The sequence below is a fragment of the Channa argus genome, chromosome 8 (genome assembly GCF_033026475.1).
Source record: "Channa argus isolate prfri chromosome 8, Channa argus male v1.0, whole genome shotgun sequence".
NCBI classification, from domain to species: Eukaryota; Metazoa; Chordata; class Actinopteri; order Anabantiformes; family Channidae; genus Channa; species Channa argus.
Window position 1 is genome coordinate 24,230,069 of NC_090204.1, and position 14,268 is coordinate 24,244,336.

Consider the following 14,268-nt stretch of genomic DNA (forward strand, 5'->3'; position numbering starts at 1 on the left):
CTGTTGCTTCCTTGGATCTCACAACGAAGGAAATCAGCTGCCCTTTGACAAACTGAAATCTGTGGACACCAAGCGACGTCTATCTGGACTAAGCATCTTGTAAAGACAGGGTTAGTGAGACACTTTACAGGATAAGTACACGGAAGACTTTGGCCTGTGCAGCGGTTTGTGTAGGTTAATGAAACGATAATTAATAAAATGAGTCTCAACCAAACTATTTCTGTACGAATGCATCATGCTCTGGTTTGTAATGTGTTAATGGTTTTATTTGCTGGTAAAACAAATACAGCCTGATGCTTCGACTATTTATTTATGGTCCACAACAACTATTAACAGATACTCTGTAGTGAGAACAAGTGAGCTGACATCTGTGACACATTAAACACTAATACGGTTTGACTGCAATAATATTCTATTGACCTGATATATCGTAGCGCAGACAAAATGTGTTTTATATTTCAGAGAGCAGAGGAATAATGGAATAAAAAAATAATGCAGCATATCCTTCGACATTTGTTTATATTTAAAAACACATTTTTCAAGATAAGACAAAGGCAGTTACACTTAAATTACATTCACAAAGATAAATTACATGTTGATCCAGTGCTTTTTACTGCAGCATTTCTTAGGTGGAGACATAAAAAATTTACAGTTCATTATGTTCTTGGACGTATCCTGGAATGAACTATGTAAATTGACAGCAACTATGTGGAAAAAAGGGAGACAAAAATGTGTGACTCGTTTCAGTTTGTAGGAAATAAATTACTTGAAAGGAGAAGCTCCATTTAAAAATGCATCTATGTATTTAGTATTAAAACATCAACATTTTCTATTTGCCAGATTCCAGGTTACATTAGTAAATAAATGGCATATGGCTAAACACTGCTAAAGTATTTTCACTACAATCTGTACCATATTACATAGCAGTAGCAGATGTCAAAAGGAAGAAAAAAAAACACCGAGTTGTATAATAAAGTGTTACCAAAACCAGAACCAGTTTGCCGAGAGCCACCGACAGAGTAGAAAAGAAAAATGTACTGAGACACTGCTGGTTTAACTCTGCTTATGGAATTTGTTGAAAAATGAGGAATAACACCAGACTTACATTTCAAAACACTCCATTCTGCTGTTTTTCCCCTAAAATAAATTTTGTGAGTCATCCCATTAGGCTGAGTGTGGTAAACTTTCAGTCGTGTAAAACCTAAAAAAGTCGGAGTGCAACTCAGTGTTAAATCAACAGCTGATAACAGTAGTTTATCATGACAGCTGTATGTAAAACTGCAGCTGAGACTGAACTAAATTAGAGAGGTCAAAGGTTGCAAGACTACATATGACTATATTAGTAAGTTGTATATTTCAATTTTGACTATTAAGGATTTGGTTATGGCTAAAAGAATTAAGATATTACATTTGGTAATAATTACTTGATTCTAAAAATGACAGACTGAAAATTGGGTGGTTTCTCTTCACAGTAAGTGCAGAATAAAAATAAGTGAACACAGAAAACACACATGTTGATAATTTTCCTCTCCAGCAGCACAGGCAGGACATCAGGGACACAGACTGAGCAGTGACTGGACAATATTCACCGGATGTATGAGACAGTGTGTAAGAAGGTCTGAGTTTACCGAGAGGCAGTGGTGTAGCTATAGAAGAACTGTTCCTCAGGACGGAAGCCATAGGCACTGACAGGTCGGTCTGTTGGGATCTGAACTGATGGGACAAATTGGTTTGACACACTGGAAAGACAAGAAAATGGGAGAGATAGGCAAAATGTATATAATGTGATACAGCAAATATACATGCAAATCCTCTAAGAAACGTACTGGTCCCCATTCCACAACATCTGGGATGAAGTGAACATTGACTGTGAGCCAGACCTGTGTTAGATTGGAAGCAGCCAAGTCCAACATCCGATCCAGAGACTAACACCAGAAGAGCTCAGGCTGTTAGATCAGTCCGCACAGTCAGAGTGACACATTCGACTATTAAATATGCTCGGGATAATTGGCCGTCCGCTTAATGTGATTTAGAAGACAGGAAGCTCACGTTGACAATTCATGGACCTTCTTAAACATGTAGCACACCACTAGGTGGAGCTCTGACACCAGACATATCCAGGGGAAACCCCCAACCCTGGGCCCAGACCAGTCACTCTGTGAAAGTACTGGACTCCAAAAAAAAAAAAATACACCAAAAGAAAAAAAAAGGCTCATAAAAAGTTAATGTAATATTCATCTGCCTTGATGCAGGTGTTGGACATCCACAGCGAGTCTGAGTTACAGACTGCTAATGGCTGGAGGGGTAAACAGCAGAGCAGCCAAGTCATAAAAAGCGCAGAGATGTCAAAACACAACGGTGTGACGGGGGCGGCGGCTGACAGCCAAACTTGGAGGACCTGGTTGCCCTCCGCCCCAGCACCAGAGGCCTGTTGAGGGGGATGATAAAAGACACCGTATCTACAGTGTATAAATCACTTACTATGGGGATGTGGATACGGAGGGAGGCGGCAGATTTCATGGCCCATCTTCTGAGCAGCTGCTGGGAGTTTGTATCTGGTTTTAGGGGTCAGAGTGATGGGCTCGGCTGCCTTGTCAGGACAGAGCGGCTGATGGATAAACTGGGCTCTGATGGATGACACCCTCTCTCACATGCTGGGAGAGTTTGCCGGCTGGCCCCTCGTCCTCTCCTGGCCCTCTAAAATATGAGCTGTTTGCTTTGCCCCTGCAAGCGCCTATAATGACGTGTTGTTTTTAGCCAAATCACTTCCAGCAATCAGTAACACAGCTGGCAGCATATCCCCCACCCATCCCACTCTCTCCGCCTTCACCCCCCTGTTGCCCCCCTGCCCCAACCCCAGTGCCATCTACTCGCTCTCCTCTCGGAGCAGAAATATGTCTTTTTCCTCTCGGCATGCTATGACTGTCAGGGGGGGATTTGAAAACCAGGCTAAAGGAGGAACACTGAGCTCTGAGTCCCACCATCTGCCTCCCTGCCTGCTTGTCGGCCTTCTCCTGTGGCTGACTGACTGCTTACAACCAGGCCTGGACTTTCAGGACTTGTGCAGGACCCGTATGACTGCTGAAGTATGGCAATGATACACGGGAATTCTTTACATCTGTCATCACTACTTAATAATATTGGTTTATTGTAATCAGGGTGGGAACATATGGTTTTCACTGATTAACCTTTTTTTTTTTTCTGATTGCAAAAAAATTAAGAGCTGTGATACAATAACTCAGGAAAGAAAAGACATGTCTTCACTAGTATAAATGTATTTTTTAAACAAGCTGTAGCTTTATTCCACAGGGTCAGTAATACTTTGTTACTTCTGTACATGTACCTGCGAAGCGATGTTCCAGGTAACTTCTATAGGACGTGTGTGAAATAAGTTTTAAGCCCAGCGGATCTGGAACAAGAGATGTTGGCTGACACAGCTGCCATCAGCTGGAACATGTCTCATTACAAAACATGCAAATCAAGCCGCCTGCCACCTTATTCACTTTGTGTGTGTCAGTGCGTTTTGTGACATGCTGACAAAATGAGGAAGGGTTGGCCGAGGGTCAATAAGACAAAAGGGCCCAGTGTTCCCACAAATGCCAGTTTGGCCCCAAGGGAGCAGCTGCTGGAGGCAGCAGGCTAAGCCGCAGGGACACGTCCCATCCCACTGAGAACATTCCTCGCTAGTGAACAGGAAAAGGAATCATGAGTCGTTCCTCCTCGGGTGCGACCCTTCGCCCTCTGCATCTGTCTCTTTCGGGGCCCTGGCCAGGACCTGCTTTGATCTCTCCTTTCTGTCACCGCTCAGGTTACAGCTAGCCAACACACCGGCACTGGTAAAGCTCCAGGTCTCTCCCCTGCTGCCCCTCCCTCCCGGCATATCCCCACGTCTCACCTGATTGTCCAGCCGTTGGGCTTTTCCTTCTCTTACTTCATTTTTGCATCAGTTCACTTTCTGGCGCCTCGTCACATCCTGACAGCTTCTCAAAGGGCTCATTGATTCTCCTGTTTGTGTGTTCATGTCCCCCCCTCCCACACTATCACGCCTCTTTCTATCGAAACCCTCCTTTACCTGACTACAACACTTTCTTGACATTATGTTGCATTTAATCAGAGCCAGAGCCTAACTTGAGTTATTAGCTCAATTCCAAAATCAATATTTGACTTTTTTAAGTAAATGATATCAGCACATATCCACCATGTAAACTCAGTAAGCATTGGATAGACTTCCATAACATGTGCTTCAGACATTGTTGTCCAGCAAACTCAGAGGACAACCACAGTAACATTGGTGATGCTCTGATTTGGAATATTGTACCACCATCTGGCCAAAGTGTACATTTTCACTTTACTTCATACTAAACACGTCAACACACTTCAAATTTGCAAGCGTGTGCATACAGCCAGCCTGAACCAGGAGGCTGTGTATTATAGCTCCCAAACATCAAAACACTGTATGGACATTGTAATCTGTTCACAAGCGTGTTCGCACGTCTTTGAGCACGGCTGCTTTTATAGCAATACAGGACATTTGTATTTTAATTTGTCATATTTTTACTTGATAGCACAAAACAAATTTGCTTTCTGGTTGTAGAATATAGAAATAATTTCACCATTCATTTTTCAAATTAATAAGTACACTCCACCTGGTGTACTGTCGCTAAAACAACGCAGTCCCACAATGAATCCTAGTTCTTGTTTATAATGACATGATTAGTACCATTTACCTTAGACAAAATAATAAAAGCATCTGTTAGTATAATGCAGCATTGTCACAAACGTCTCCTCTCCAAAAAGCAAACAAAACACCGATTATAACCTTGTTTTTATGAAAAAAACCCCGTTCATTGATTTGCCTGACTCTTTATTTTATATCATTGGTATAAAAGCTCACTGCGATTTTCACATTAGTAGCTTTGACTCAACAATACTAAGTCCACTTTAAAAGGTCCCATTCACACCATGTTTCACACAGTTTAAAATAAGAGGCTGAGCTGGCTTTGATTATTATGTTAACCTGGATCACTCAGAGTACAGCGGCCAAATTAAAACAGTCTCACAGACGTTAATTCCCCTGGCGTTTGCAGTATATTTAAACGGTATCGGTTACAAAAGCTGAGGGAGTGAGGAAAAGTGACTGAGAGAGAAAAGAAACAGACCAAAAACAGACACAATAAAGATTGTGATTGGGATTTATCTCTCGGATGCTAAGTCGCCGTCCTCTAACTGCACTGTGTGATGGACCAGTCACAGTTGGCCTCTCAACAGCAGCCAAGCTAAACATCACTGCTGGCAAAGGAGAACAAAAAAAAAAAATCTATTGACACGAGTTTATCGCACACAAAAAAAGGTTTGATAATAAATAGGACAAATTACTCACAATAAAATCTCTACTTCCTCAACTATTCTTCATCTCAGCAGCATATTGAATTAGCTGCTGCTGGGGAACAGAAACGGACACAGAAGAAACTAAGTCCGTTTTAGTGATAACAGGACTGATTTCTAATTCCCAGACTTCAGTTTCGTGTTTCAGACAGTGGAATGTCAGCAGTGTACTGGGACTAATGAAATATTGGAGCCAGGGAGGAATGAGAGTCAGAAAAACAGGGACATGGAGACACTGAGACAGCCAGAGAGTGTTTGTTCTCAAAGCTGGAGTATTGCTGTTGAGGGTGGAGCAATGCCTTTTGGGATTGGCAAGGGTTGTTGACTCAGACCCGGCCTGGTTCAATAACACCCATCTCAGCGAATAGCGATTCAGAATAACAATAAATGGAGGGCAGCACTGGCTGGTGGACAAGCCGACAGAGACACCGAGAGCCGAAGGTAAACACTCCGAGTTTAGCGTTTCCTCTCTGATGCAGCCAGTGTTTCTGGACAAAGACAACCTGCCCAGCTGACAGTCTCCACCATATACTCACTCACATTTACAATCCCGCTGGGATACACAGGGATCACGTCGCCTGTGTCTGGGTGTGTATTATTTGCATCGTTGGGTTCGGTTCTGATAAATGAATAAAATTTGCCTGGTGTCTGGTTATCGTACTGTAACATTTTCCTGCACAGCACAAAGATGGTTTACTAGACATAGAAGCTTGGAAGACGAAATCTGTCGCCATCAGCCTTGAGTTATGAATCAGTATTTGGATCTTGAAATATTAAAAATAAGATGTGCATATTTTAGCTGGTACAGCTGGTGTGTTTATCTGTGAAAAGCATATTTAATAAAAACCTCTAGATTTTTTCTTATATTTTTGAGGTTGTCGACAATTACGAAGGTGCTATATAGACCTTAGTGTTATAGCAGTGTTCCCGTTATTAAACAGGTGTGATAACTGATTTGACAAAAGCCCACCCTAGTTGCAGGAGAGAGGGTGGGTAAAGAGGTTTAGTACCTGCTCATGTATCCCGTCTGTCCCAACTCTCCGTTTTGTAATTCAGTGTAGAACTCAGGACTGATGGCACCATCTGCTGAGATGATCCCATCTGTACAGAGAAAAACAAGAAATTGGGAAGGAACAGTGAAGATTTACAACCACCAGCCCTGGCTGGGATACACACTGCAAAAGTTAGCTTTTCATATTTCACAGAACATTTGTTTCAGCTAAGCCACACTTGTCCTTGTGTTTAAAGTCCTCAGTACCTGCACTATAAAACAGATCATGTCTGTCCAGGATGTCTCCGTTGCCAATAAAGGATTCTGCGTCCTCCTCATACAGAAAAGGCTCTCCTGCTTCGTCCATCTGACGATTCTCCACCATCTCCAGCCACTGAGCGTTGTACCAGCGGAACTTCTCAGTCTGGATCTTCCTTCCCCACTCCTCGTCATATTCCTGGAGTGGTATAGAAGGATGACAGAGTTGGGTGGAGAAAGCAGCAGCAGGTAACAAAAAGCTAAAAAAGGTCAATAATATATTAGTTACTCAACCTCTGGATAAATAGAGGTTTTTATAAACATCTCCATGTTTAATGTTTGTATGGTAATGCAGCAACAGCCTCTATCTGGAATAAAACACATTATTACATTGAGCGGTTCAAACGAGTGGCAGCAGGACACGGATGTTTAACCTCAAGTAGTAGAGGAAGGTTGTTGTTGCCGTGTAAAAGTGTATCTCAGAAGAGCTTCTATCCATGTTGTACTGTACAAATACTCAACCATTACAACAACCCCAGACAATGGCCAAACGTGCACGTGACAAGTACATTCTCAGCACATATTTACTTACAACTTGGATTAACTTTTTCATTTTTATATCGTCTGTAGCCGTTAGTCTTAAACTTTTCTTTTGTTTTACTGAAGCAAATTGCTTATACGTATGTATTAGATACTTGGCAAATAACAGGCAGACAAATCACTAATTCGCATTTTCTCAATTTCAATACACCCTCTTTTCCAACTCATACTGGTGTAAAAAAAAATAAAAATAAAAAATCTGACATTTCTCTTAAGATCTTGGATGTATACATGGTTGAAAGAGCACAAAGCCAGATGTGTTAATGTTATATATAGAGCACATTTACAGTGACTTAAAGTGGCCCATCAACAACTGGCATATAATGGTTATTTACAAGAGACGTACACGTGTTAAAATCAACAACATCTATGAAGGTTATTTTAAAGTTATGGGTGTATTTTTTTGTGATTGTACTTGAAGACAGAAATGCTAAAATAATATGGACATTGACATTGGAGAGTTATTTTTTAATGACCTGCCTTTATCCCACAGTTTGCCAAGCTGAGGACTGGAATTTACCATTAGTAAGTAGGAAACAGCTTTGAAATAAAAATAATCAAATACTGCATGATAACATCATTTAAAAAATGATTTAGCTGAAAAGCTTCTAAAAGGACATCAAAAGCAGAAACCAACAAGTCAGTGAGCACCAGCACCACTAATCCAATTATTGAACACAAAGGATGTATAACCAAATATTATCTGTTCTAAAAAGGTTTGGAAGAGAGACATTTTGAGTAGCCTGAAACAAAAGGTGCCATTTTTTATGTTGTTCAACACAACATGAGAGGTGTCATCCAAAACTCTCGTTTGACATCCAGCCTTTGAGCTTAAATCCACATTTTTTTAGCCAACAACAAAACACTGAATAGACCTTGCAGTTCAAATACTTTTACGTGACTACACACCGTCTCCATCCTCTCTGCTGCAGGGAATATATAAACCTCCATCTGGCCTGCTTGAGTGTGTAGCTCAGTTGAGGACAAGCAGAGAGTTGCTTTCTCTTCTCTGCAGGGGCTAAAGGGGGAGCAATAAAGGTAGGCTTTGAGACTGCAGCACCCTGACCCAAAAGATTAATCATTCAGAGGCAAAGCAGAGCCCAAAAGGCCATGACAACCACCTGAGGCCAGGGACTCAAACAGGCCAATTGACAATCATACAGAAACCCCTGCCCTCCTACTGCCCCTGCATCGGAGTGGCAGTGACACATTCTGACATGAAACCAATTCATCAGCAGCTAAAGCGGCGTCAGAACTGAGAAATGACGTCTTTAGTTTAATATTACTGACCAGTTATTAGCAGCTGAGCTCATGACAGAATGAGCTCATTTCGGCACAGATGACAAAACGCACAACAGTCGTGGGCACTTCAACATATTCCTACAGAAATACGTCCAGGCTAAGAATATCCCCGTGAATTAGGCTGCTGTCCCACTTGGAGCACCCACAAAGGCTCTGGTGAATCCACGTGTGTTTGTACATGAGCAGGGCCACAATGATCAAAGGCCAACATTTCAGGACTGCACAGTTATGGCGTGTGCTGCCAAAAGGATCCCGCACAGCCAAGGACTAATGATTGTGTGTGTTTGTGTCCACAGCTCTGCTTTCTCTCTCATTTTGCCGTCCAGCTGCTGACACATTCCAGAGCACACTGGCTGCCTTTCATGTGGTTCACAGCTTAATAGGTCTCACTGATAATTTCAATGAAACACTTCCTTTGCCCTGCTACTCTGCCTGGTTATAATCTACAGCTAATTACGCTGATCTGAGGTCTGGCAGTAATCACACATCGACTGGGAGCTGACCACACCTGTCAGTCACAAGGTGATTCAGGGATTCATCGCTCAGGTAATCGCTGATGTCAAATATGACCAGAGAAGATCAAGAGAAGGAGATACTCTGTGTGACAGCTGAAAGAACATTTGAGCAGAAGGTTCAAAGGTTTGTTGAAATGAAATGAGTTATGTAAGAACATTGCAGAAATTAATGACTTGTAATTTTTGTGTTTATTAATAATTTGAATGAAAATCTCAAACATAATTACATCATTATTTTAGTATATTTATATTTGAATCCCATTGTATGACTTGCAAAATAATAAGTTTAAGAATGATTACAAACAAACCACTATCTTGGTAAGAACAGTGCCTGTCAGACAATATACAAATTGCTTCTGTATTCTATTTTTTGTTTTCCTCTTTTGACCCCGGGTGTTTGCAATGCAGTGAGAGAGATGAGGTTAAATGTGAGGACAGCGTATACATTTTGTACTCGAATATATGTCTACAACATTTTTATAGCTGATTTAAATATTAATTAGGAGGGTTTCCAAATACTCACAGCAATGATGTCCAGAGTGTTGTCACACACTTTGCGGATCTCTGCATTGTTATCATGCATCAGGTCAATGAGGTAAGCAGGAGCCTCTGCAATTAGGATTCAGTAAAGGAAAACTTCTCAGGGATTCTTTGATGCTGAATTAGTTATTTCTCTGCCCTTAAATCACCCGACGAAGGGAAAGATGAGGACATGGAAAGATGCAACAGCTTTGTCTGTATCATTCAAAGAGAGACAAGAAGCACAACGGTACTACATCAAAAAACAAAAAAACAAAAAAAACATTCACAATAAAGAAAAGGAAAAAAAAAAAAAAGAACATCAGAACATGCCAAAAGAGAACATATTTGTAATTTGACACAAACCACCACCAAAAACAACTCAGTACAATTACAGGCAGCTTATATATATTCAGGCTTTTAAAAAAATCTAAATCCACGGGTTAAATGGAGACAGATGGCAGCAGTGAGGAGGGGCACTTAAAGGGAGGCACTAGTAGTTAAAGTTCAAAACAGGAGTATTTCTGGAGTGCACCTTGGAGAAGTATGTAGTCAGTTTCACCACAACTGTCCTGAAAAGTATTTATAAGATTCTCTGTTATGTCCCTCAGCCTGTGTCTCATTCACAGCAGTTAAATGTTTACAATACTTTAGCAATGTGCAAAAGGATACGTGTGTCTTTGATGATAACATCTCTTGTAGCTTTGTGGAAAACCATCTGGTAGAAGACGTAGACGATCTGACACACAAACTCATCGTCCTCCTGCTGGGCTGAGATGGAAACAGGTATAAACATTATGCGTCATCGTTTACTATTGGGGAATCCAACCTGGGTTTTGGTTTGGACCTCGTTGGTGGGGGGCTTGAAACCCAAGGTTACCTAGCAGATTTTTCTTTCTCAATTATTCTAGTTCATCTGACTACTTTTAAACCTTTTAAAATAAATTACATTTAATTATTCAGGTCTACTCCAGCAGTTCACTGTTGCATATATTTGGGCGACTTTCAAAAGATATATCTGTAATTTATGCACAGATCTAATGACTTCGCTGGATCCTAATTGATGCCCAGTGGCTTCTCTTCAGTAGCCCTGGTGTGTCTGGTACTAAAACTTCTGACAACTTTCAAACTTAACACCCACAGTTTGTAATTTTGAATCATTTCATTTCAAACTGCGAGTATAAATCTCCCCTGGAGTCACATTACATCATACGTTTTAAATGTGGAGAAAAAAAAAGAAAAACCTAACAAGTGAAACTGAACTTTGTGTGTCAAATTGATGGTCATAATTCCAACCCAATTAATTTTAAAACTGATAGTGTCACATGACATAACACACACAAAATACAAACTAATATGCTGATCAGAAAACATTAACAGTCACAACCATTTCAAGTTATATTACTAAATATTAATAAAAGAGCTTGAGTTGTGTGCAATCAACCATGGGGCGCCTGTAGCTCAGTTGTAAGGCAGTTGACCATGGACCATAGGGTCAGTGGTTCGATCCTTGGACAAGACACTGACCCCAAGTTGCTCCCGGTGGGTCAGGTGAGCACCTCGCATGGCAGCCACCGCCATCGGTGTGTGAGTGAATGGGTGAATGGGAATCAACATTGTGAAGCGCTTTGGATAAAAGCGCTATATGAGCAACTATTTGACATTTACCATAAGCGAGAATGTAACTTTTGGTTCCTAACCCAAAAGCTACTTAAATAATGAAGCAATTGATGATTCTTACCATTGAGCAGCTCAATGAGAGCAGGAATGATGCCAGACTTGGCCAGCATGGCTGCACAAGAGTCATCCATGGAGACTGTGCCGATCATGATCACCACCTCCAGAATGAGATCATCCTCAGCAGAACCTGACATCAGGGAGCAGTACAAGTTGAGTGGATGACTGCACTGGCAAAGAAGCCTTACAGATCCTCGAAAACATCTGGCCAATGAATATGAAGAAAAGAGAACCCCGAGCCAGGGAAAACATGTCCTAATGCAAAGGCATTCTGGAAAACTATGTTCAGAGAATATACGATTCTTTTCCGATTATATTTTATGATATGACTTTGTTTTACAGAATCACTGAGGGCTCGAAAAAAGATCAAATAATAACTAGATATAATCCACAGTCCAGTACTGAAAGGGAGCTGGCAATGTAAGGTTCCATGCATTTTGCACCTTATGCATTTCTTGGCCATTTAAATCATAGTTTTGACAATTCTTGAACAATGACTCCTTCAAATTACTTTGAAAAACAAAACAAAACACAATAACCGCAAATTATTTTTTTCAATTAGTTACCCAAGTCAAAAAAAACAACACTACCCAGACTGTGGCAGAACTGAATAAATCCAAACTGAATGCGAACAGCTACAGTGCCAAAGCAAAACAATTAATAAGCAGAATTATTAAAATTATTTTACTCTTCAGTTTAGACTAAAAAAAAAAACCAACAAAAAAATGCAGTTTTCTGTGTTTAGATTCGTTTGGATACACACAGTAGTAATCGTTTCTTATGCTGAAAGTCTGTATGTTGTTAGTCTGTCCTGCTGTAGTGCAAAGAGTCTAAAACAAGTTACTACACTGGAACAGACCTTCTGAAAAAAGCTCCAAAGTTTTGTATTTTCATGTCAAATACGTCCTTTTATTTAGCTTTCGTCGTTCCTTACTGTTTGATGCCAGGCAATGCCAATATTTTGCTATAATTAAGAAAAAAAAATGAGGAGCCAAGGTTAGAAGGTCAGAATTCATTGACGGTAAAGATAATGTCCAGAATTTAGTGAATGTTCTCTGTCCTCACATCATCTATGTCCACTGACAAGTCACAGATAATGTGATTTAGAGTAAGTAGAGGTTAAGTCAGGGCATGGGAGAGACCTGACTTCATGTTTAAAAGCCAGTACTCTATTACTGTAACGTTTGGGTTAAGAATTATTTTGACACTTTTGTAAAAAAAAAAAAAAAAACAACTATCACGCAAAAAAACTATCACAAATGTGTGTTTCACAAACACCTGGTTTGAGTCGGTCCTTCAGATACGTCACCAAGTTGTACTCTTTGAGCACCAGCGCCCAGTCCAAGTCTGGAATGGTCAGGTTGGCCAATGTGCCCAGACACTCTATCACAAACTCCTCCGGCTCCTGCTCAGTGATCTGTATTGCGAGGTCTCCCACATGGTCCTATAAGCAGACACAGGAACATGAGTGGATAATCAGCAAGATTGCTGCTGCTCTCCATTTTTTAGGATAGTCATCAGAGAAATGTGTCTTCAATGGTAATGTTAAGGGATGTTAATATGTACTTTAAGCTTTTCAAACTTAATGTAGAAAACGTCTGTTAGCTGCAGGCTAAACCTGAGGTCTGTGACCTCATCACATTCACAATTTTGTGAAAATATATCAGATCAAAAGCCTAAATGCATTAGATGCTACTGACACTGCTCCTGCACTGTTACAACTGATGTATTAAAAACTTTGAATCAATGGATAACATCTGATATTAAGACATAGTGTACACAGACAGTTGGTGGCTGTAAGGCCACAGGTCAAGCAGTAAGAAGAGCCTTTATATGATTTCTAACCAAATATTATTGGCATTCAGAGGAAAATCTACTTTCCTAAACAAGAGCCAGTTGCAGGATCCAAGCAGTATATTGCAAGATTTGGATGCATCAGGGTTTGTCTGTATGAGGAAACTATAGAATGGGCTTAATTCTCTTTGCTTGTGCTGTAAGTGATTCTGGCTGGACTGATCTAAGTGCTGACCAGGAAGCAGCTCTTAGTGGGTCCAGTGTGTTGAGAAAGGTTCCTGATCATCTTCATCACCAGAACATCCTTCAGTTTCATAGCACGCTTCATCAGCATCCTCAGACCAGCACCTAAGGCAGCAAAGAAGACAACAAGTGTATTGGAAGATAATTTTTAAAAGTTACAAAAAATAAGTTGGTTAAAATGCCTATAGGTTCATACGAAGATTAATCTGTCTCCTGAACTTACCTTCACAGATGATCTGGGCATTACTCCTGTTAGCTGCTAGGTTAATGCAGAGCGAGATGAGTTCAACATCCATCTCCTCCCCACATTCAAACACCATCTTCATCAGCTGTCAGTGAGCAGTACAAGATATCAATTGACCAGTTTGTTTACACTAAAGCAAAACTAATTTGTAATGCACATAATTAAAGACGTTTTGTGCTCAGCAAGGCAGAATAACGTATCATCGGGTTTCTGTAATGTCCTGGAAAGTGGTAAGTTTGCCCCTTTGTGTCCTGGTAGTTGTGGTAGGTGAACAACCTTTGGATGACAAAGCTTTTAGATAAATATATACTCATGTGACCAACATGTCACCTTAATAAATTGTTTTGATCAACTACTTCTGCACTTCTCTAAAGTGAGATAAAAACTAACAGGTAGATGTGTAAGCCAACATCATACTGTGTATATTTGTGTTGATAGATTTAAATGGCAATTGAACAAAACAAAACAAAACAAACAAAAAAATATCCCTGTGTGGGGGGTTACATCATTTGGAAAATGATGTGCGAGTTTGTGGGTTACAAAGAGAAAAAGAGTGGTATAGATAAAGGAGAGGCAAACCCCCCAACACCCACTCCATCCTCCCTCTGTCTATCAGTCTCCCCTGCACTGATTTAACATTAAACAGGAAAAGCTTTGAGCTGGGGTGTGGGCGGCTGGTG

The 14,268-nt window shown here is 40.6% G+C and overlaps 1 protein-coding gene across 3 annotated transcripts in view; it reads right to left on the reverse strand.

Moving 5' to 3' along the window:
* Positions 1-642: 642 nt before the first annotated feature.
* The window catches only part of kifap3a (kinesin-associated protein 3a), a 28,716-nt gene continuing 15,090 nt past the window's right edge, over positions 643-14,268 (reverse strand). Inside the window, exons 12-21 of one of the 3 annotated variants that reach the window (XM_067513946.1) lie at positions 13,568-13,673; positions 13,337-13,449; positions 12,586-12,751; positions 11,312-11,437; positions 10,243-10,341; positions 9,575-9,660; positions 6,644-6,833; positions 6,396-6,486; positions 1,629-1,739; positions 643-1,201 (exon numbers count right to left, since the gene is read on the reverse strand). In XM_067513946.1, the coding sequence (XP_067370047.1) occupies positions 1,165-1,201; positions 1,629-1,739; positions 6,396-6,486; positions 6,644-6,833; positions 9,575-9,660; positions 10,243-10,341; positions 11,312-11,437; positions 12,586-12,751; positions 13,337-13,449; positions 13,568-13,673 (1,125 nt within the window). In that variant the 3' untranslated portion in view covers positions 643-1,164. The remainder of the gene's footprint in view (positions 1,202-1,628; positions 1,740-6,395; positions 6,487-6,643; positions 6,834-9,574; positions 9,661-10,242; positions 10,342-11,311; positions 11,438-12,585; positions 12,752-13,336; positions 13,450-13,567; positions 13,674-14,268) is intronic. The other 2 variants (XM_067513947.1, XM_067513948.1) reach the window with 2 other exon arrangements.